Below are 24,353 nucleotides of genomic sequence, written 5' to 3' on the forward strand. Positions count from 1 at the left end.
TTCCATATATGTTATTATTATTATTATTTTTTTATGTGAGGAAGATCAGCCCTGAGCTAACATCCATGCCAATCCTCCTCTTTTTGCTGAGGCAGACTGGCCCTGGGCTAACATCTGTGCCTATCTTCCTCCACTTTATATGGGACACCACCACAGCGTGGTCTGACAAACGGTGCATCAGTGCACGCCCGGGATCCAAACCCGGGCCACCAGCAGCGGAGTGCGTGTACTTAACCACTACGCCACTGGGCTGGTCCCCATGTATGTTAAATATTAATTAGGAGTGGAATATTTTCTCATTTTATAGATATAGGAAACTGAGACCCAAAGAATTTTCTCAGTCATCTAGCTTTTTAAGGTCACATAGCTGTTAAATGGCAAAGTTGAGTTGTTTTTATTTCAAGGCCTGAATTTTATCCACTAAGTTAACCATTTTTTAAAAAGAGAAATTCTTTAAGAATGTGTTGTAGTTTCTCCCTATCTGCTTAAGTATGCCAAATACAATTTATCTTTTTTTTTTTTTCAGTCAGAATGATACAGCAGGGAATAAGCATTGGACTGCAATTTAGGTTCTGGACCTGGCCTTGTCTCTGATTAGTTGTGTGATCTTAATATCTCTGATTGTAGTTCATTTATAAACTGAAGGGTGAATGGAGTTGGGCCAGATAATTTCTAAGTTCCTTTTACAGCACCAACAGAATATGATTCTGAGATACACTGCTTTTATCATGAATTATTGCATTATGCTATAATACCTTGAAGTTCCCAGAGCTTCTTGATGTATGCGTAGGTTGGTTACTCTCTATGCCAAATGACTCGAGTGCTATACTTTTATATCGGTGATCCACAATCTCCCCACTACATCAGCTTTTTCTTAACGTTCTTCCCACTTCTCTGCTTTCAGTCTACTTTTTTAATATGGTTGTTTTATTGGTTTTATCTTTTGGCAGAGAAGTTTGTGGATTTTGTTTTCAGTTCTTAACACATAGCAATCTATCTTGGCTGCTGGATTCACAGCTAAGTACTGTATGATTGAATCCCCTAGAATGGAGTAAGGTTGGGAATGGAAAATTCCCTAGACTCTAAAGTTGTGTAGTGCTATCTTTATACGGGAGGTATGATTTTAGTGACAAGAGGATCTTTGAGATGTCTCTTACCATGGGATCATGTGTTAGTTTGTTTCTTAACTTTATTGTATAAAAGGACTCCATGAATTGCAGCATGTGTGTGTTCTTTCCTTACCTTGATGTGATATTTGTAATAATCAAAATAAGTTCCATTTATTAGTTCAGTTACATAATCATTTTTATGATTGATTAAAATTGAGCTTCATTGGCTTATTTCAGGTGGATTTTGTAAATCAGAGTCAGGGAAGTTGGTTACAGGATATGAATAGTTTTGCATGTAGGTCACAGCTGAGTATCATTTGACTGGAATCATAGGTCTGCTTTTTCATTTGCAGTATTGGGGAGAGTTAAATATCACACCTGTAACTTTCTTTGTCCCAAAAGTTCAAAAAAAGATTTTCTTTCTTTAGGATAGCAACTGATAGTATTAGGAAACTGTTATAGACAGTAGTCTTATAAGGAGATTTCCTTATTTAAAGGAAATTTAATTTAAAGGAAGCTGTTTCTTTGTGAGTTTATATACTCAGTGGTATAAACTCAGTGGTATGTAAATTATTCCTGATCCACATAGTTAAAGCATGTGTTCTATTTTATTTATTTTTTTTGAGGAAGATTAGCCCTGAGCTAACATCTGTTGCCAATCCTCCTCTCTCTTGCTGAGGAGGATTGGTCCTGGGCTAACATCTGTGCCTATCTTGCTCTGCTTTATATGGGACGCCGCCACAGCGTGGCTTGACAGTCAGTACTTCTGTCCGCGCTCGGGATCCGAACCCACAAATCCCGGGCCGCCAAAGCGGAGTGTAGGATCTTAACCGCCATGCCACCGGGCTGGGCCTGCTTATGTTCTATTTTGATGGTCACTCTCTAGTTGGTTTTTTTGTTTTGTTTTGTTTTTTGACAGCTGGACTTAGAATATATAAGGATTTCATCAATGCTCAGAAGAGTTTACTTTTACCTATCTGGAATAAAATCTCATAAAGGTGGAACAAAGGTGTAATAAAATAGTGATTGGGCCTCTGGGCAGAAATATACAGTGGGATTCTGGCGAGAGTCATCCATGGGTAATGAAGTCAGGATCTAGTAAATATTCAGGAGTCTGACATAACAACAGTACCTATAGGTTGAGGGGGATGTAGGGTCTCTTGGGAGTTAGGAGAACAGAGCCAAAAAAGCATTCTGAATTTTAGGCCTAAAAATGATTAAAGAAGAAACGTTGTCTGATGGCAGTATCAAATGGAAAAGCCTCATGGTTACAATCAGCTGTGGTGCTATATTTTCATGTGTCTTATCTACTTTTCGAATAGGTCTGACTAATGTCAATTTCCAAAGGAATATTTCACGGTTAATTGCAACATTGTTGCCACAATGGTAGTATTATTTTTTCAGGTGGTATTTTTATTGAATCTGTGTCTGTTAATATATTTATCTCACTGAGTGCAAGTCAGTCGGCTGCTGCATTGTGTCTACCAGGAAGGTTACTTTTCTCGCCATATCACATAGGCTCTTGGGCCCAGGCCTTCAAAGGTTACAGTAGTTTTTTGTTTGAAATGAGGTAATTTTCCTCTATAGAGATTGTTTCTTTTTATTCAATAACATATTTAGGGGTTCCACAGTCAGATATGAAGCTAATCATAAGTAAGAATTTTTGAAAAGTTATTTTTCTTTTTCTCTTGCCAGGTGTATTCTGGAGAACAGGTCTTCAAACATCCTTACGGTATTTACTCTGAGCTGTCAGGGGACTCAGGCTTATGAGGAGGTACTGCCACACAAAACAGTGTCTAGTGAAGACAACAAGAAAGAGGGGAAAGGATCGGAAAAAGAAACTAAAACACCATAGAAAACCATGGTAGGTTATTATTTACGTTTCCTTAATTTAGTTAAAAAGATTCCAATAGTTTAAAATTGGAAGTATTAACAATGAGGGCAGGTGAAAAACAATGGTGTTGATTTTTGGTTCTAGCGTATCCGATGAAGATGGCACTCTGCTATTGAAGCAAAGCAAATGAGTTCAGATTTATTACGAGCCCTTTAAACCACAAGATGGAGCCCCATGAGCCTGCAGGCCATAAATTATTAAATACAAAGGAGAGAATACTCATAAATAATATTTTCTAATAAAACTGGCGTTAGCAAACTGATACAGATGGCTAAGGTGAACTTGATCTTGGAATTATGTGATTTTTCTGTACTACCCGAATTTCAGTTTTTTCCTATGGAAATTAAAAGTCCTGAACCAATCTGTTAATTAGTGATATGAATGGTGTAGGAGTTTATAAAATGTGTGCATATTTAACTCAAAAGGCCAGCTTTTTTCCACATGCTTTTAAAATAATAGGGTCAAGTGTTGGGTATATTGGGGTCATGGAACTGAATATCAAGGAAACCTTGCTTTTTGTGGAAAGTTCATACTTAAATTGAATTTGAAATATTAGATGAGGTCATAACCTCTGGTGCTTAGTTTTTTAATTGGTAAAATGTGCTGAACTTTTTCCCCCTATTGGTTCTGGAGGATGTTGTGTGAATTTTTTTCTTAAGTATAAGTGAGAAAAAGCTTAAAAAAGATGTTATAAGTGGGAGAAAAAGCACAAAAATATTAATCATCAGTATGTTTAAAATATGTTGTTTAGCAAGTTTGATGATGTTTCTTTAAGTGTTCGATTTCTAAAAAATTTGTTCTGGGGATTATAACTTAGTTGACTTGCTCTTTAGAGAAGAAATTCTAATATTTTAGTTCTGGATGGTGGGGAAAAAATGTTAACTTGGGATTTTCTCTGTTATTTAGTTTTATGGTGAGATGTAAAAAACGACAATGTGACTTGTGTTTCCTCCCATATGAATTATTTGCCTCTTCAACTCCTTTATGTATTATAGTCTTGATGTTCTTACAACTTAAAGAAATGCTTCATATATATTAATTTGTCATACTTGATGAAAATTCCTTTCCTATTTTATTCATTTTAAATTTAGCTTCGATTTTCTAGTGTAGAAATTTTTTTATGTAGTTTAATTGGTTGGTAGGTGTTTTCCAATTTCTTCTATTGCTTTGCTTCTTAGATCTCGGGGATTTTTTTGACTTTGCTTATTTATTTATTTATTTATTTATTTATTTTGATCGAAGTCACATTGGTTTATAACATTATAGAAATTTCAGGTGTACATCATATTTTGATTTCTGTGTAGACTGTTGTGTTCAACACCAAAAGTCTAGTTGCCATCCATCACCATACGCATGTGCCACTCTACCCCTTTTGCTCTCCCTTAGATCTCAAATTTGAATGAGAACTTTCTGTTTCTGCATAGTTCTTCCAATTTAATTTTTTAATACAGTTATATGTTACTTAACAGGGATATGTTCTGAGAAATGTGTTATAAGGCTATTTTGTTGTGCAGACATCATAGAGTGTACTTAAACAAACCTAGATGGTATAGGCTACTATACACCTAGGCTATATGGTACTAATCATATGGGACCACAGTCGTATATGTGGTCCAGTCATTGACTGAAATGTCATTTGTTATGTGGCACATGACTGAGTACAGTCATGTGTTTCTTAACGACACGGATACTTTCTGAGATGTGCATCGTTAGGTAATTTTGTTGTTGTGTCTGCATCATAGAGTGTACTTATACAAACCTAGATGATATAGCCTACTACACACCTAGATGATATAGCCTACTACACGCCTAGGCTTATGGGACCACTGTTATGTGGTCCCTCGTTAACTGAAACATCATTATTCGGTGCATGACACTTAGTCACTCACCATAAAACTAAATGACAAAGAAAATCCCTATTTAACCTTTTTTCTGCTTCCTTTTATAGGGGACAATGATACTGTAGTATTAATTTACTAAAATCCAAATTAATATGGTTTTTAAACATTCATTTTCGAACAAAAGAGACAAGACTGGTAAAAGAATTGCACGTATTTTATTTTGTGATAAAGACTTTAAAACAAAATACCATCTACTAGCACATAATTTCATGTAAGTAAAGAGACTGTAGCCACCCTTTAAATGGAATACTTTATTTGTACTTTATGGTAACTCACCAAGTTGTCCTTGTTCATTTTGTTGTGTACTGGTACAAGTGTCTTCATGGTATTTGTAAATTTGGAAATATTCAAAGGTTTTTAGATGTGTGACTCATAAGTGTGAAGGATCTACTCTATTAAATTTTCATGAAATTCATTCTATTTCTAGGCTCTAATCTGCTCTACTGATTTCTGGGCCAGCATGTCATTTTAATTATTGCTTTTTAAATTTTTGATATTTTGTTTTAGTATAATGGTACCACCCATCCCTCTTAGTAGAATATTTCTTGATACTCACTGATTTTTTTTTTCCCCAAGTGAGCTTTAAAATTATTTTTGTTTAGTTTTTTGTTGAGTATTAAGTAAATCTGTCCTGAGGAGATTTTGATTGAGAACGTAATACATTTGTAAATTAGTTTGGGAAGTTGATTCTTTTGCAATGTGTATTTTCCGCATTCTGGAATCTGGAATGTCTCCTACTAATCTATTTTAAAAACTAAAGCCTTACACCAAAAGTTTGATGCCAAATAGTAAACAATATTCTAATGTGATCCATAGTTTTTCTATAGTGTTCACACATAACTTTGTATTTTGTATTATTACTGTATTATGAAATCTCAATTTTTCAAGGTGTAAAAGTCTCTAGCAGTTTGGAAAGTAGTGACTGGGTATCATGAGTCACCATCATGCGTTTCTAGATACTGCCTCGAAGCTGGGAAGTATTTGTTTTTCACAGATGATGGGTGATATGGGTGACCTTTTTTGAAGTGGTGTTCAAAACACACAGATTCAGCTAAAAGGTAGCATATACGTAATATGGAGTGTGACCTGGGTGACCCTTACCAAAACATGAATGAAAAATCTCTAATTTTCTGGTGTAGAGTTCAATAGAATGGAGTTTTACTTCCTATTCCTGAGCAGTTTTTTATTTTCTCAACCTTAACTATTTCACAATGGTTTAACAATTAATGCTGTGACCTGACATAAATATATTTGTATGTCATCCTTTTCAGGTAACATTTCTTTTATTGAAGTAATTATTTTCTTTCTCCTTCTGACAGAGATCTATTAGATCTTTTGCCAATGATGATCGCCATGTTATGGTGAAACATTCAACAATCTATCCATCTCCGGAGGAACTTGAAGCTGTTCAGAATATGGTGTCTACTGTTGAATGTGCTCTTAAACATGTCTCAGATTGGCTGGATGAAACAAATAAAGGCACAAAAACAGAGGGCGAGACAGAAGTGAAGGATGAGGCCGTAGACACTTATTCCAAGTGAGTATGGCCTGACCTTTGTGGCACTTTACTGTAGTGCTCAGAAAAGCCCAGGGTCCCATCCCACTGGATTTTGTTTGGAGTATGATGTTCTGTGGGTTTTCTCATTTATATGACTGTAAACAAGGAAGTAAATGTTTGTGGAATTTTTCTGAGTTAATTTTGAAAGGAAAGCAAAAGGGAATAATGATTAGACTAGAAAAAGAAGATGGACCTGTTCAGGATATCTTTTGAGAGTGCACCAAGTCCTTTAAAATATTCTCTTTTGGAGGTTATGATACATCATCTTTTTTATTTGTTGGTTCAACCTCCTAAATTTGGAAATAAATAGTAGTGTTTTTGGTCTCTGGGGAAATCATAAAATGTCATTTTTGTCAGGTATTTTAAAATCCTGATGTAGAAGAAAGAGTGCAGGAAAATGTATTCTAAAGGTATTTTTTACTGTATCTACTTTATTGATTCCCAGGATCCAGCAGTGTCTTGCATGTAATAAATGCTCATTGGATATTTGTGGAGTGAATGAAGGCCTAATGGGAGCCAGACTCTTCAACAGTTATAGCAGAGTATTCTCAGTGCTACAACAGTAGTAAGAGATTAGTGAGATGAAGCTGAATGATAACCGGAGTCAGATCTTGAAACTTTTTATGCCATGCTAAGCTTAGAGTTACTGTTTTGAGCAATGTCACTATGATTGGAATAAGTATATGATTTACTTTGAAAGACGAAGCTCATTTGACTGTACTGTATTAGTAGAATTAAGGACGTTACTTTGGCTACAACTTGTAAATTGGGAATAGAGGTTACAGAATTTTTTCTGCAGCTGTCAATTCTAAATCAACGTGATAAGTAGATAAAGAATAGTAGGAAAGTATTGCTAAATTGATTTTCTTCACCGAAAGATAGCATAACATTTTCATCTGCAGATGAAAGATAATCAGTATTAGTTTTCAGCTGAAGGACATAATTCCTTGACTTTGTTAACTATTTACAGGTAATATATACATTGTATTGTAGATTTGTCAGCTTGAAGGTTCTTGGCGGTAATTGAGTTTTTCTCACATAAGATAGCTTGGAAAAGATACTGTCAAATTTGGGGGTTCATGTTAATTAGTAATATTATCCAGTAATCTAGCTCTATATATCCCACTCCCAGTGCAAGTTAAATAGTCATGCACTCCATGTTTGTTTTTATTTTATTTGTGTTCATACCCCTTTTAAAACTTTTTTTTATTGTGGTAAAATATATTTAACATGAAATTTGCCATTTTAACCATTTTTAAGTGGGGTTCAGACCTTTTTAATACATCTTCTGTTGTTTGTTCTCAAGGCTGGCAGACTTGTGGAAAGTACTCCTGCAGACTTTTGCTTAACTGGCTCAGGTCACTGTGCTTTAAAGGTTTTTGAAAGATAATGTGCTCCACACTTTCATTTGGATTTTTAAATATAGCTCTATGTGTGGATGCTCTTCGTTGTCTCCGTAGTCTTTCCATTTTGTGGTACAGTCCCAGCTTAAGCACTTGTCTGATTCTTCCCCTGTAGTGGAACTCAAGGAGTACAGAATGATTGCGTCTTTATTTTATAAACCCGAGGCAGACACAGCTTCCAAGAACAGAGCTGTGTTCTGGTAAGAGACATATATTGTGCTCTTGATGTATGTGCTAAGTCCTACAAAGGGCACAAAGACAGGTGAGGGCTAGCTTATATTTATTAAGTACCTTCTAATGCCAGGCACTATCAGGTAGCTTTTACCTGTGCGTTTATTTATCTTTTTACCAACTGGCTCAAAAGTCAAATAAATTGCACAAGGTTCCACTGGTTGTATTATTAGGAGTATTAGGACTCTGTTCTTAATTTTAAGTAATTCCCTATATTTGGGTCGCTTGCTTTGTAATACCTCCTATATTCAAATTCATTATTCCACTTCAGGACTGAATTAGGACTTAGTTTCTCTACTTAGTTGTGCTGTCTTCTACATGATAAAACCAAGTTCTACAGGATAAAACCATATCTTAATTATGATATAGAATTTAGTAAATGAGCTAATAATACAAGCTAGTTAATAATAGCTACCGTATATTGAGTGCCCATTACTGTACCAGATTATTTTTCAGATTACCTTACAACAAACCTACTAGTCTCTCCTACTGTCCTCCTAGCCAACTCCACCTCCATTTTACTTATGAAATTTCTGTTGCTTCAGATTTGCCTATGAAAATAGAGTGACTCAGAATCATTAACAAACTTTAATTCGCTGAAGGTCACTGAATGAGCGTGTGTGGTGGAGCCAGGATTCATATTCAAGTCTGTTGGACTCCAGATCCAATTTTCTTAGTGTCTTTGCTTCAATTTTCCATGACTAAAATGTGAAAGTATAGAGCAGGGAGGGATTATATGCTGGTTCTGGGGATCAGAAAAAACTTCATGAAGGAGGTAGCATTTGCAGTAGGCTCAGAGGATGGGTAGGGTTTTGGCAGGCAGTGAAAGTGGAAAAAAAAAATCACAGCAAAGATCTAGGTGTGAGAACATATAGGGACTGCTTAAGGAATAATAGCTGTCATTTATTGAGCTGTTAATATATCCCAGACTCTGGGCTCAGTTCATAACTTACATTAAATTAAATGATATTCTCAGTACCATTCTGTGAGGAAGGTATTATTCCTTTTTTACAAGTGAGAAAGTAGGCTCGAACGAGTCAAGTACTTTGTAATTTGTCCAGAGTCACACAGCAAGTGGCAGAGTGAGGATTCGAACCAGGAAGTCATGCTGTCTCCTAAATTGCCTCCCACTATGCTAAGTGTCTAAGTGTTCAGTGGGACACCAGGAAAGTAATACACAGAGTGCCATCCATGTGGTGCTTTTGGAAGATTATTCTGGTTGCAGTATATTGTATACAGTAGATGGGAGATGGCAGAGGTTAGTCAGTAATGCCAATGAAGAGGAGATTATTGAATGAAGAGGAGATGAGAGGTAATAAGAGCCTGAAAAGAAACTAGTTTGAAGGCAGTGGTTTGAGAGTGATTATGGAGAAGGAATTCATAAACTACTGTTAGATTTGGGCGAATGAGAAGATGAGAGGACAGAGATACAGAAGAAGAAAGAATCAAAGATGAACTGACTCGGTTCTTAATATTAAATAATTCCCTACACTTGGGTCGTTTGCTTTAAAATCCTTTTTATTTCTTTCTATATTTGTACCACCCTTATAGTTTTTCATTGATTTAATGTTTATTGAATCTCCAAGGTGTGCCAAGCACTGAACCAGTGGCTGGATTATTTATAACTTTTTGTCTTGTTTCCCCTGCCACCATTTGTTTCTTTCCTTTCTCTTTTCTCTAGTTGTTCATTCTCCACTCTGCTGACTTTTGCCCAACTTTGCTGATTCTTTGCCTCTGCCTAGAATGACCTCTTTTCTGTCTAACCAAATCAAGACTGCTGAAGTCAGACTTTCAGGTTGCCTTGCTTGACCTCTCTGACTTTTTTTTTTTTTTTTTTTTTGGTGAGGAAGATCAGCCCTGAGCTGACATCCATGCTAATCCTCCTCTTTTTGCTGAGGAAGACCGGCTCTGAGCTAACATCTATTGCCAATCCTCCTACTTTTTTTTCCCCAAAGCCCCAGTAGATAGTTGTACGTCATAGTTGCACGTCCTTCTAGTTGCTGTATGTGGGACATGGCCTCAGCATGGCCAGAGAAGCGGTGCCTCGGTGCGCGCCCGGGGTCCGGACCCGGGCTGCCAGTGGCGGAGCACGTGCACTTAACCGCTAAGCCACGGGGCCAGCCCTGACCTCTCTGATTTTGACCTCTCCTTCTTCTGAACTTGGGAAGCAACCATAATGATGTAAAGACCTGAATGTTAAGGGTCAAACCAACTTGAGTCTGAATCCAGGCTTTGCCATTTTACTCTCTCTGTGAACTCGAACAATTAATTAGCTTTTGTGAGATTTACATTCTTTGTCTTTCAAATGTAGGCTTGTTGTGAGGTTTAAATGAGAATTTGTGGTTTGCAGTTTGTTCTCAGATGTTCCTTTCTCTTCCCCTTTTAAGCAGGTTACTGCTTTACTACAGTGTGAGTCTCAGGAGCAGGAGGGATTAGGTTTCCTTTAGTATGTTTTTCATACTCAAACACTTGCTTACTTGTTTAATGACTGCTAAGCTTAGTTACATTTTTCACTTGTGGTTAAGGGAAATGAACCAATAAGAAACTTACAGTGTTAAAAACAAGGATAGACGTTAACACTGTTCTTATGCACCGTTCATGATTTGATGTTCTTTGTTTGTTCTTTCAGCTGCTACTGGGTTTGGAATGCATATACTAGCAGATTATCTTGGTCACTTCCTTCTTTCCTTAGCTCTTTACTTTTATCACATTATTCTGCTTTCTCCATAAACTTTTGTAGATTCCTAGAATGGTACAGCTAGAAGGGATGAGCTAAGGCTCATCTAGCCGATAGCTGTTTTACAGTTATGGATACTGAGCCAGCAGGCACCACTAGGTGTGGAGTCCAGGTCTTTTATATTTCTCCCCTGGTGCTCTTTCTCAGTATACGTGGTATATGTTTCTCACAAATTCTTTAATGACTAAGAAGAAGGTAATAGGAGGAAGTTGTAAAAAATTTGAAAAAATGTTTGAGGATACAATATTTTTGGATTTTCCTAAGCAATAAAGACGTATAATAAAGAATTAAAAGATCTATAGTCTGAAATATGCTCTCTATTGATTCCTTGGGGAAGGTACTTTATGAGCCTTAAATTTGAGACTTAATTTTGGATATCTGGATTTGCATACTCCCTTATCAATTCATATGGATATCCAGGAAGCCAAGTGATGATCAAGTTATAGTTTGGGAAATAGGTTGTAAAAGTAATCATTCAGACTTTTATTTTTAGGGATCAAGGTGGTCGGACATTGTGTGGTGTAATGAGGATTGGCCTGGTTGCAAAAGGCTTGCTGATTAAAGATGATATGGACTTGGAGCTGGTTTTAATGTGCAAAGACAAACCCACAGAGACCCTGTTAAATACAGTCAAAGATAATCTTCCTATTCAGATTCAGGTGAGTACAGTTTAATTACACCTCTAGGAGAATTTGTGAAAATAGATAGTGATCTCGATGAATTCAATAGCAAGAAATTGGTAATAGTAAAGGGTAGGTACAGAAGGAATACCACTTCTCTGCATCAGTGACTCATCCATTACATGTAAACTTCTGGTGATTAATACTCAGGATATATTTACCAAATTAAGATGGCTATTAAGGTACAGTCTTAAATTTTTCAGGTGTATCTTGCTGCGAGTCTTCATGTTTTCTAGACTAGGTCTTTCAGCATTATAAAACTCTTGGAAGGGATGGTGTAATGCAGAAAACAACTGAAAGATCAAAGAGCCTAGACAACTGGAGACTTTCATAGATGATAACTTTTATTTTTTTATTTATTTTTTTTTAAAGATTTTATTTATTCATTTTTTCCCCCCAAAGCCCCAGTAGATAGTTGTATGTCATAGGTTCACATCCTTCTAGTTGCTGTACGTGGGACTCGGCCTCGGGTTGGACGGAGAAGTGGTGCCTGGGGGCGTGCCCGGGATCCGAACCCGGGCCGCCAGCATCAGAGCGCGCGCACTTAACCGCCAAGCCACGGAGCCGGCCCAATGATAACTTTTAAAATTGAAGACTCAGTTAATTTAATAGTCACCCATTCATTCTGTTAATGGAAAGTCACTATTAATTCCTTATTTCCAAACCTTTTTCACATTGGGATGCCTTTAGAAAATTTTAATGTTAGCATGCTTCCTGGAGGATGCTGCTAAAAGATCCTCCGGGCTGAAGGCAACTGGTTAGTCTGGGGTTGTGGTCACCCTAGGACCTGCTCTGCCAGCCTGCTCCGAGGGCCAGTTGCATCACTAATGGGGAAGCTATGATCATCTTTCAGTTTCAGATGTGTTATCTGTGGTATAATTAGTTTATAGCTTTTTGATGATTTCAAATTAGTTAGTCCTTATATCCACGTCACATAGTTATCAACCGACAAGGTCCAAACTTTGAGTTGTTGAATGCTCTCTTTTCTTTTATTGGTTTCTTTTATTTGTATTTCCTCTAAAAAGGCTCCCCCTCCCAAGTAATATGAATTGTAAATTTGTTTTTATTAGCTTTGTTACTGGATCATTTTCTTTCCTATTCATCAGCTGATCTTCCAAACCATCTTCCTGATTTTTTCATTTACTATACTTGACACTCAAATTTGTGTTACTTGTTGACACATTCCCCTATATTAATTTTTGGAGCACTATTTTATTTTATCCTCTGCCTTAAATCTTAACATACGGTTTTCTAAGTGAGTGAACAAACATATTTGGCTTTTCCATTTTCAATTGAACGTTAATAAAATTCCTCTTGTTTCCATTATTTTTTATATTGTTTTAAAATCTAATGTGTATTTCTGCTTTTATTATAGTTGAACATTTTCACTCTTAAATCTATAATAAAATAATAATCAAAGGGTTGGACATATTAGAGGCTTTTTCAACCATCTTATACCCCTTTCTGTTCCTTTTAGTGAGTCCTGTTTCTTATGAGAGTGGTCATATTCCTCAGGTGTGTCAGGGTGGAAAAAGGGTTGAGAACCAGTGCTATAATAAATCGAAGTTCTTATTCTGAGAATCGATCACATTTCTCCAGTATTGAAGATACAGGAGATTGGGCCAAGCTTCAGTCTTAGAGCTGCTTCTGTGTGGATCACAACTGTGTGAACTGCATTTTTTTCTCTCTTGAGTGAGGGTCTTTATTTCTGGGCATCACAGTTTTAAAATGTTCTTGTCGAGCTAGGAAGTATTCAAGGGAGGGACCCAGGGGAGAGTTCAGGCTGTGTAAACCATTTCAAATTTGAAGAGACTGTGGCTTTTTAGGCTAGAGAAGACTGAAAAAGACACAAGTATCTTTAGGTCTTTGTAGGGCTTCTTGGAGAAGATAAAAGAGGCCTGAACTCTAAGACCAATGGTGGACATTATGAGAAACATATTTCAATTTAGTATAGCCAATAGAGTTATCCAGCAGTGAGACCAACTATAGGTATTTGGGTAAGACCCAAATACTATAGGTATTTGGGTAAAGGTACTCAAATAAAATGGGGATGTAATTGTACACCCATCTCAAATTAAATTGTATACATGTACACACACATATATGAGCATATATACAGACAAGCACACATACATTATTATTATTATTACTAATAATATTTCAGAAAATCATTTTAAGTGTGATTTCTACCTTTACTTTCTGCCTCCCGCTTGTTTACTTGGTGTTTGTGTGGAAGACCAATCTCTAATATGATATGATCTTATTTTCTTATGAATTAAAAATCTTTTTCCTGAGCACTTACCACAGCAAATCTTTCAATTATCTAAGTACCTTAATTAGTTGAGGTTGTACCATACCTGTTCTCTATGTACTCTTTTCTAGGGTGATTTTCGAACTTCCTTGAGCAAGGGAGGAGAAGGATGACTAAAATGAGAAATCACTTATAATTAGTCTAGCCCCAAACTCATGCCATATGTTTATTACTTTGGATGTGTTTTATGGTGATCTGCATGCGTAATTGAAAAATTTACTTTGACTCATTGTGTGATGGACATCTTTAATGCTCTTATAGTGGCAAAATGAATGTGAGCAGTTTTCTGCTTTTTCTCTATATTCTGGTTCTGGTTTTTCCAGTCACTGTGTGACCTTTCCCTTCCTTGGATTCTTCTATTCAAAATTAGGATAATGAGTTTTCTGTTTTCTATCTTTTTTGGAATGTTTAATGATAAAATGCTATTTTTATGTAAATGGCTTTGAGCTCTTTTAATGCACGTTGTTGAGTAGAGACCCAGTAGTATTTCCATTCAGCTATTTATGTTAGGTAATAGACACAAAATTGCATCACCAAGAAAGGCCCTGTGTAACTTATTAAACTATATATTTAAGGTATAATAATATATTAAATATAACTTAATATATGATTCTAATTGGTGATTGTTTTGTGGAAGGCCCTTAAATAATGTGTATATAATTGTATGTTAAAAGAGGCAATGTTTGTTTCCCTGTGATGTCCCATAATGATAGGCCTCTCTGGAATGATCTCTGAGACCTGTTGTTAGAGAAGGGAAGTTACCTGTTACACTAATTTTTTCGTTGGTGAGTGACTGTGCAGAGATCCTTTTTCATTATTTCTTACTTGTTTCTCTTTAAAAATCTATATAATCTTACATAAAAATCTACATAATTTTATATTTTTAAATCCTCAGCAAGTAGGAGTTCCTGTTTAGGATGTCTTATCAAAAAAGGTATTGGTCTAGAGAGCTATTCTCAGCGATTTATTATTCTATAATAGTTCTCTGTAGTAATTTCAAGAACAGTAATTAACCCTTTATCACATAATGATGCTGTTGGTATTTTACTTTCAAATAATAGAAAGAATGGTTTTAAATATTGCTTAATAATTATATAGATGGTTGACATTGTGGGTTGCCTTTTGAGGGATGGAGAAAAAGGGTTTACTGGTAAGTTGGGAGGAGAGAGGAATGTTATCCCTAAACTAAAGAACTAGTTAAAGACTTTATTTACTCTTTTGGCACAGTAATACTAATAGTTAATAACATTTGAAAACTAAGGGGCAATCATTCCTTTTTTTTTTTGAAATTATACTCCAATTAATTGGGTGTTTTTGAAATCTTGGTGACTTTCAGAAACTCACAGAAGAGAAATATCAAGTGGAACAGTGTGTAGATGAGGCATCTATTATAATTCGGAATACAAAAGAACCCACGCTAACTTTGAAGGTGATACTTACTTCCCCTCTAATTAGGGACGAATTGGAGAAGAAGGATGGAGGTACACGTGTATATATATGTTTTTGTTTTGTTCATATAAGATCTCTCTTGAATGCTATGTTAAGTATGCTTTATGGACTTAAGAAGTAACCGTCTTTATGTGTTTTATGCTACTCATAGTATTTTAAACAGCTTTGTTTCTACATAATCACTTTATTTTGCAAAAATACATACATTCAAGATATAAAATATATTAATTCAAAAACCTATGCTTATCATTTAGTCTTAAGTCTGCTTTCATTTTTATACTATTTTGGTGTTCTGTTTTACTTTTTCTAGTATTGCATTGTTATTGGTATCAGGCAATCTATTCTGTGTAGTTTGGCTGTTAGGTCTGGTTCTAGGATTAAATGTGGTCCAAAACAGTATTGTTTTCAAATATACTCACTTGTTTCAAATTACTCATTTGCACATTGCTCTTGACTTCTAATAACTATATAACCTTGTAAGATTTATGTTTTACCTAATTGCCCATGTGTAAATGTATTTTATAATATAAGAGAGATAAATTGAAGGATTTATTTTTTTTTTTTAGTAAATAATCTTTAGTAAATTTTTTTCTAGGTTTGTGATCCTGTTAACATTCTGAATATGATATATGTGGGAATCGTGCTTTAAACTAACTTTCTTCTGAAGTTAAAAAGAATTCCTGTATGGCAATGTCATCCTTATAAAAGTAGAGTGAGAAATCTATTCAGTTTTGAGAAGTAATGATGGAGCTGGGCTTCTTTTCCTGTTGTTTTTATCCTGTCAAGTTAGCTTGTTTCTGCCTCTCAGTTCTGTCCCTACAAACTTGTCATGTGATATTTCTCCTGTGTCAGACCTTTGACCAACTGGCACCTCTCTGTCATGACAGTTTAGCGGCAGTGCAGCCTATCTGGTCCAGTGGGGACTCGAGGACTCCCTGTTGCTGTTTTTTTCATCACTAGATGTTCAACAAGTCCCATTGCTTACTCCCTTACCTGAAATACCAGTGCAGTAAGAAATATTGGTCAGTTTCTTAATTTATTTCAAGTTGATGATAAAGGTAGAAAAATACACATTTACCACTGACGTTAGAACTTCGAGTTTTGGCAGACATGACTCATAGGATCTCTTTAAGTAAAAGTGATAGACTCCTTTTAAAAAAAGTTTTTTGGGGTAACTAAAATCAGCTATACCATATCCAGCAGATATAAAGTAGACAAATTTATGAGTCATATTTTAAAATTAAAGTGCATTCAATCCATAATTGGGTTTATGCCTATACTTTTCTTTTTCTGTATTTAGTATCTCTAACACCTCTGCAGAACCAATGTTAAATGGCTTAATTTTTTTAACAGCTTTACAGTTCACCATTAACTGTAGAACTATAAAATGATTTCTGAAGTATCAAGATAATTCTGTTAATTCTGGTAAGCTGTGTTCTACTTGACCCTCTAGTGTAAAATCAACCATTTCTAAGTATAGTTATAATCATAGATATTATTAAAAGATTATTTGAATGTAGAGAGATGAGAAAAAGACTGAAGTTGCCAAAGACTAGGTTAATTATATGTTTGCTTGTAGCTGTAGGCATCTCTTCCATTACTTCTTTGCAAGTATTAACAGAATATCAGGCGTCTTTTTTTCCTGTGGCTTTGTGTACTTAGGTGGGATTTTGTCATAGTTTTCGGTGATACCCTTAAGCTTAGTGTGTTGCCTTTATAATTTTAATTTCTGTTCAGAGAAGCTGAAAACTGATTCTTAGTGTATTGCACCCTTACTAGAAGACTGGTTTTTATAGAATGGAATTTGTAGTCAAGTAGGAGAGTCATAGTCTCTGTTCAAGGTGTTTGGGTTACTTAAGGATCTGAAGACCTCTTTATGAGCTGAATCTCATCAGCTGATGTTAACATGATAGTGTGGGATCAAGTAAGGGAAAGAATCAACTTGGATCTAATATTTTACATGGTACTTCCTCTCCTTTTGAGTGGCAGAAAGAGTTGCTTTGCTATTGTCCTTAACCTCCCAGCCCTGTTGACTCACTTGTTATCTTTTATAATTTGCTCCTTTTGTCTAAACTGGGCTTTGTCAAAGACAGTTTTTTTTTTTTTGTGAGGAGATCAGCCCTGAGCTAACATCTGCCAATCCTCCTCTTTTTTTTTTTGCCAAGGAAGACTGGCCCTGGGCTAACATCCGTGCCCATCTTCCTCTACTTTATATGGGACGCCGCCACAGCATGGCTTGCCAAGCAGTGTGTTGGTGCGCGCCCGGGATCCAAACCGGCGAACCCCGGGCTGCCACAGCGGCGCGCGCGCACTTAACTGCTTGTGCCACCCGGCCGGCCCCTCCAAGACAGCTTTTTGATCTGCGCCAGCAGTTTTGTGTATTCCTGGGCAAATCTGAGCATCCAGCGTAACTGAGCATTTGAGACCTGGGCTGTACAATTCTCCAGGACTTGTGTCCTCACTCTAGACAGCTCTTCCCCCCTTAAAGCAGTTCTTTTCAGCTGCATGGGGTGAAAGCACAAGATCATTTGGGTTCCAGGAATTTCTAAAACTGAGACATCCCTTTTTAGAAACCTCCACTTATTTTCTTTCTCAAAGTTTAAAAGAATATGCATCGTAACTTTTTTCGAGGAAACATTTTCCTGTAGAATCTCAGCTTCTTCTCTCCCCACAAAACAGACTGTTCACAATGCATATACACCTCACATCTTTCTCTTCCCACTCTTCACTTGCCATATATTTGGGTAGAATCTGAAAAAGGGAAAAAGTGTGATTGAGAGCAGGCAGAACCAGAGAACTGGGGCAGGTGAGAGCCTCAGACTTCTCTCTCGGGGCTGTCTCTGCATAAGTGGATCTGTCCAACTAGTTGTTTCAAGTCACTGTTTACATTTTCAATGGCCAGAGTACATGCTAAATCTCTCTAGCATTGTTTACTATTTCACAGGTGAGATTCCTCCTGTGCTGTCAGTCTTCTTTGCATATTCTAACCCTTCACTTGAAGGCCCTGGAGAATAACCATTCCCCATTACTGCCTGCTTCCTGCTAAAGAAGACATAGGAGAAAAACCAGAGACCTTGGTGCCTGGCAGCCAAGTGCTTGATTCTTCACCCCATTAGTTACTATTGCTGTGTGACCTTGGACAGGTTTCTTCATATTTAAAATATGAATAATAAATACCTTAGAAGTTTGTTTGAGGTTAAATGAGAGAATTTGTATAATATGACCTGTACAATACCCAGCACAAAGTAGTTGCTCAGTAAGTAATGGTAGTTACTCGGCTTACTAAAAAGATTCACAGTGCAAACTCATCTATTCAAACTGCCTTAAGTTCACAGTGAGGTCATGATAGGTCCAAAGAACTGAACCTAAACACAGTTAAACTCTTCAACACCCATTGAAGTGTCCTATTGGAATCAGTATACTGTATTTGCTGCAGTGCTACTAATGAGCTGGTTTATTAAATAGCTTATGATTCATTGAGGGCAGTTGTCTCTTTTTCTTTACCCTTTTCCTTTATCCTTAACACCTGGAATGGTACCTAATACATAATAGGCAGTCAAAAAAAAAAGTCTGTTAGATAAATTTTCATAGCCAGCATATTGTCTGATTAAATAGGACAGGCATTAACCATGGGCATCTCAGAATTCAAGCAATATATATTGAAGATTGAGCTTTGTTAGGGTATTTTATAACTTACCATGTTTAAGTACTTTCTCATATATGATTTATTTTAATCCTCACAGCAGCCCTATGAGGTAGATAATTTCTGTTTTATAAATGAGGGAAGTCCCACATTTTACCCAGCTCCTCTAAGTCCACTGTGCTGTCCATCTCCCATTACTGTCTAGGATGAGTGTAGGAGCATTTTAGCTGATTTAGTTGTTCTGAGCAGCACATCCTCTCAGCTTCTTTTGGTGCTTATTATTTTAAACCAGAAGTATATTTGCTATGAGGGTAATAAATCAGCTAATTATTATATTTACAATGCAATTTAAAACCAGGTGGATAGGGAAACTACAGAGACTCTTGAGGCTAAGACAAACCTCTGTCCTCAGTATTGGGGTAGATTTTCAGGGGTTCACAGAGAAGTTGCCCAAGAGTCCCTCTACACGTATTGGTGCCAGTGTGAATTTCTAATGCATCTTGGCAGAAGTTCACTAATGTGAGTCCTGCTAGGTGGAACGCATTAGATTCTCACAGTCCAGAGATCACAGCTGGGATTATAATGATGCTGCAGGCTTTATTTTCCTGCCTTTCCCACTGGCTAGACCTGCACTATTTGGTGCAAACCTTTAGCCATTATCTTTTCAGGGGCTGACTGCCTACTGAAGCATTGAAAAGGAGTCATACTGAGTGACATTTCTACTGTAAATGAGGAGACTAGTGCTCTCTCTGTTCTACCTGAGTGCTGCATTTACCTGTTAACATTATTGTGGCCTGATGTTTTGCATGGACAGTGGCTTGAAGCATAATGTCTGCTCTCCACAAAGCCTCAAGGAATTGAGAGAAGGGGCTGCCAGGATATCTTCAGGCTAGCTAGAAAAGTCTGTCAGCATGAACTCAGTAGCTCAGCTATACAGACTGTCAAGGCCTTCGTGATAACCCAGCTCAATTATTTTACCTTTGAAGAGCCCGGGTTCAAGCCATATAACTCCTATTTAACACAGTCATGTTCTGGCTTTTCCTTGCCCCACCTGCAGACAGGTGTTTTTGTTAACCAGCAGAGAGTTAGCTTGCATGTAAGGGATTGAGAGAAACTGACCAACATTTCCTGCACTGCGGTGTGTTTCTGGTCACTGATCTAACCTCTAACCAAATAAACAAAGTTAGGCATAAGAGATTTCTTTTCCAGTGCTTCCATTGTTCAGAATGTTTTATGTACCTTCATGCCCTGATGCCACATTACTGAGCAATAAATTTTTAAAAGCTGCTTTTCTTTGCTTTTGACATTTTTGTCACTCCCCAAGCCCATGCCCCATGCTATTTCTTATCTGTGTTACTGCTCACTGTAGGAAAAAATGAAATGGCTCACAGTTCCATTGTTTTTTATTTAAAGACTCCAAGATACCTTTTTGTCAGAAAAGCTTTGCTTCCCACAAAATTGAAACACCTACATTCAAGTTCATACAGAAATATTAAACTTGAGGTTCTGCTATGAGAAGTAGCAGTGTTTTATCAGCAGCAGTTCTGTGATTGCCACATTATGTAGTTTATTTTTCTTAAAGAATAGAAATATATAAAACTGTATATTATTAATATATAAAGGAAACAGGCAAGCAGGGCTTACAAGTAGCACTGTAGTGCCATATGAATTTACATTGCTTTAAAATAAGAAACTTTGGAGTAGATAAAATGAGATGAATTATTACATCTCCTTTGCTGTTTCCCACCTCACGAATATTGAAAACATTTTGGATCTTTTGACTTTTTGACTATCAGAGCATGAAGAAACATGGCCATTCTGATGGTGATGTAAAAGGGAACCCGGTGCAAGTCTTCTGTTCACTGCCTGTCCCTTTCATCCCCTTCTAGTAGAAACTACTGCCTCCAAATGTTGACTGTCTGTAGCAAGCTGATGCCTCTATTGTTTTTTTACTAAGAGTTTGTTGTTATAATCTGACTTTGGGGATGAAAGAATTTATCTAAATATTTTTGCCATTGTTCCCGTTTAAAAATAACTGTGTCACAGTGAGCGTAAGATATTATTTACAAGCTTTGACCACTGGACGAGAGTACCAGAAAGTTCAAAAAGAGTTTTGGTTTGCCTTGTCTTTTCCTATCCACATTTCCTCTGCTTCACTCCTCTCTTCCATTGCCCCCGTCTTCCTGACACTTCTACGTGGTAAGACGATAGAATAAAACGTAGCTCGCCTTTACTCTTAAAGATTGAGTCTTAAAAAATAAGTACTGTCCATAACTTTTCTCGGGATTACATTACTTAGCAGTCAGTCAACCTTTGTCATGTCTAACTTTTAAGAGATTCTAAGCATTCATTTACAGCAGTTTGTTTTATCTGATACATGAGCTTTACACAGATGCTTGTATTGACCACAGTTAAACATTTTGATGTAAACTATTCAAATGAGTTAGTTGTACGTTTTATGTCATTACAAAGACAGAATTAAGCAAGTCCAGGAGCTAGATCACCTATGAAGTGAATACCCATAGTATATTTGTTCATGTTTATAAATAAATTCACATCAGTAATTCTTTTTAAGGCTTCCTGTTTTATGAGTAAAAGAGGATAATGAACTGAGACCCTGTGTTGTGAATTTGTTGGCAGAGGTTAATGTGTAATGATGCAAATATCTGCTGTAGAGCTCACCTGGTCAGAAAATAAGTGCGTAGCACTTCAGCCTTTAGAGTGTTGCAGCCAATAAAAAGAACCACAGTTCTTTCTCTAATAGATTTGTTTTCTGTTGGGCATTATGCCTTCAGTTTTAGTTAATGGCAATCTATCAATTAGAATATACAGTAAATTTGCCATAATAGAATCTTGTAATAACTGAGGAAACCAAAAAGTATCAGTGATCTTGTTTCCCATTTAAAAGTATTTACAGGGGCCGGCCCCATGGCTTAGCAGTTAAGTGCTCGCGCTCCGCTACTGGCGGGCCCGGGTTCAGATTCCAGGCGCGTACCTACGCACTGCTTCTCCGGCCATGCTGAGGCCGCGTCCCACATAGAGCAACTAGAAGGATGTGCAACTATGACATACAACTGTCTACTGGGGCTTTGGGGAAAACAAAGTAGGAGGATTGGCAATAGATGTTAGCTCAGAACCGGTCTTCCTCAGCAAAAAGAGGAGGATTAGCATGGATGTTAGCTCAGGGCTGATCTTCCTCACACACACACACAAAAAAAGTGTTTACACTGTATCAATTCGCCCACACAAACATACACCTAAGTCTGTGACTGTCATGATTATACTAGGAAAAAGTGTTGGTGGACTCGCCTACATCTAAAAGAGTTCTTAAAAGAGAATGGTGAATCTGACTTAATTAAATCAAACAAAGAATTATTCCCCAAGAAACATTTGTTATTCCCCAAGAAACATTTGTATGTTATATGTATTTAAATAATGCACCAAGTCTTCAAAAAGTTTAAAAACCCACTTCCTAGTAGCCTAGAGGAAATACAGTTGGCTGTCTAAACTTGGATTTAGTATCATGTGACATATTAAATATGAATATTTGTCATTAATCACATATTTGAATTCTTAATTTTGCTGATTTGGACCATCTAATCTAACTTTAAAATGTTAAAGCAAGTTAAATAGCTGTAATTAGATAGTATTCTTTGCTGCCCTTTTAAAAAAAGGTATATAAAACTTGAAATGTATTTCAAATTTGTAGTTTTAATAATTTTGGTTTAGAAAAGAAATAATGAGAGATCTCCAAGGTGATACTTCAGGAGTTCACATCAGTCAGGTAGTTTCTGTTAATGAGTCTATTTTGTTGTAAAAAAATAAAATTGCCATACTCACTATATTCCTAGTATATCTCAAATTGATTACATAAAAGAGCTCCAATTTTCCTTAAGAATTGATTAGTGACTAAAATCTCTTCTGTAAAGAAAAGTTGTTATTGCTCTTGGTCTTAGATTTCCACTCTTTGCACCCCACCTAACGGAGAAGTGCTACGTACCTATTTTGTGCCCTGTGATGTTATATACATGCTTAATAAGATCCCAGATTATGTGTAGCAGTGGTTATTGATCTGTTTACTGAATGAATGCCTTTGTGCTCCTGTTGTACTTGGGCACAGAACAGTTCTGATGACTACTTAAGTAATCAAAGTGCACGTAATTAAAAAAAGCAGCAAAGCCAAATGATGCCGTCTTCTGGGAGTCTTATTAGTTCACTCAGATGCAGCTCTTTTTATTTTTATTGTTTGCTTAATTTGACAGAAACCCCTTGGTCAAATTGTATCTGTCTCTCTTTATCCCATTTTCCCATTAGAAAAGGTTGCGATGAAAGATCCTCCGGACTTATTGGACAGGCAGAAATGCCTGAACGCCTTGGCGTCTCTTCGACATGCCAAGTGGTTTCAGGTTGGCTCTTCATTATTATCTTACTGTTACTGTAGCCTTGTGCAGGTTTCATTTGGAATACCTGCCACTTAATGGTTTCTGTGTAATGTATAAAATGGGGGTACTCTCTACCTTATAGGGGAATTATAGGAGTAAATGAGTTAATTTAGGTAAATTTAGTATAGCTTCTACTATAGTTAATGATGTTTAATTATCATATAATCGTTTTTGGCTTAGTACTCTGAATTTCAAACGATGACTTATAAAATACAAACATGGGTGAGAAAAGCTAAAAGTTAAGATAGTTGCCAAAATGGAGTTGCCATGAGACTATAAAAACAATTTTACTAATAGGGTTCCTTTAATTTAAAATCTGTCTTTCTAAACCACAGTTTTACTACTTTTAATAACTTGATTTTTTGGTTTGCCTGACAACTGACAAATGACTGGCTAATTAGTATTCACTTGAAAGAACTATCCATGATCAGTGTGCTTAAGATGAAGAATGGATTTCAACAGGGATTTGGGAATCATTTTGTTTGTTTTAGGCAAGGGCAAATGGATTAAAATCCTGTGTAATTGTCCTCCGCATCCTGCGTGATTTGTGCAACAGAGTCCCCACATGGGCACCATTAAAAGGATGGGTAAGTACTTAAATATGGTTAAAAGCAAATTCTGAAGCTATAGTCAGAGGAAATCCTATAGAAATTACATGTTACTGTAAAATGGCTATATTCTGAGTCAGCTAGGGTATGTATTATATATTTTTGTTCTGGGAAAAAAAAAGCATCTTTTTCTATGAATTCTTTTTTGTGCATATAACTTGTCTCCTCTACCTCATCATATTCATGTTACAGAGCCTGAGATATTTTTTCTGACAAAAAGGTTCTATACCTGTTAGAAGTGAATGTCTTCCTGCACTTTCCTCTGCACTTATGGTTGAGCACTGTTCACCTCCTGCCTATGAAAGCCTCCTTGACTGGCACATTCTCTTTCAGTGCTACTTCCATTTAAAATAAAAATTACCTGGTATGCCAATATAAGGCATAGAC

The 24,353-nt window shown here is 36.5% G+C and overlaps 1 protein-coding gene across 7 annotated transcripts in view; it reads left to right on the forward strand.

Moving 5' to 3' along the window:
• The window catches only part of STRBP (spermatid perinuclear RNA binding protein), a 138,050-nt gene that overhangs the window by 69,670 nt on the left and 44,027 nt on the right, over positions 1 to 24,353 (forward strand). For 6 of the 7 annotated variants that reach the window (XR_015548916.1, XM_087419139.1, XM_087419136.1 and 3 more), the window contains exons 2-7: positions 2,805 to 2,973; positions 6,224 to 6,441; positions 11,327 to 11,492; positions 15,161 to 15,305; positions 23,231 to 23,322; positions 23,850 to 23,945. Coding sequence is in view for 6 of the 7 variants with exons in the window: in XM_087419139.1 (XP_087275265.1) it covers positions 2,971 to 2,973; positions 6,224 to 6,441; positions 11,327 to 11,492; positions 15,161 to 15,305; positions 23,231 to 23,322; positions 23,850 to 23,945 (720 nt within the window). In the remaining variant the exon portion in view is untranslated. Of the gene's footprint in view, positions 1 to 2,804; positions 2,974 to 4,951; positions 5,116 to 6,223; positions 6,442 to 11,326; positions 11,493 to 15,160; positions 15,306 to 23,230; positions 23,323 to 23,849; positions 23,946 to 24,353 lie in introns of all 7 variants that reach the window. The other variant, XM_087419138.1, reaches the window with a different exon arrangement.

Source organism: Ceratotherium simum, chromosome 29 (assembly GCF_057802395.1).
Source record: "Ceratotherium simum simum isolate JZ-2026a chromosome 29, ASM5780239v1, whole genome shotgun sequence".
NCBI lineage: Eukaryota > Metazoa > Chordata > Mammalia > Perissodactyla > Rhinocerotidae > Ceratotherium > Ceratotherium simum.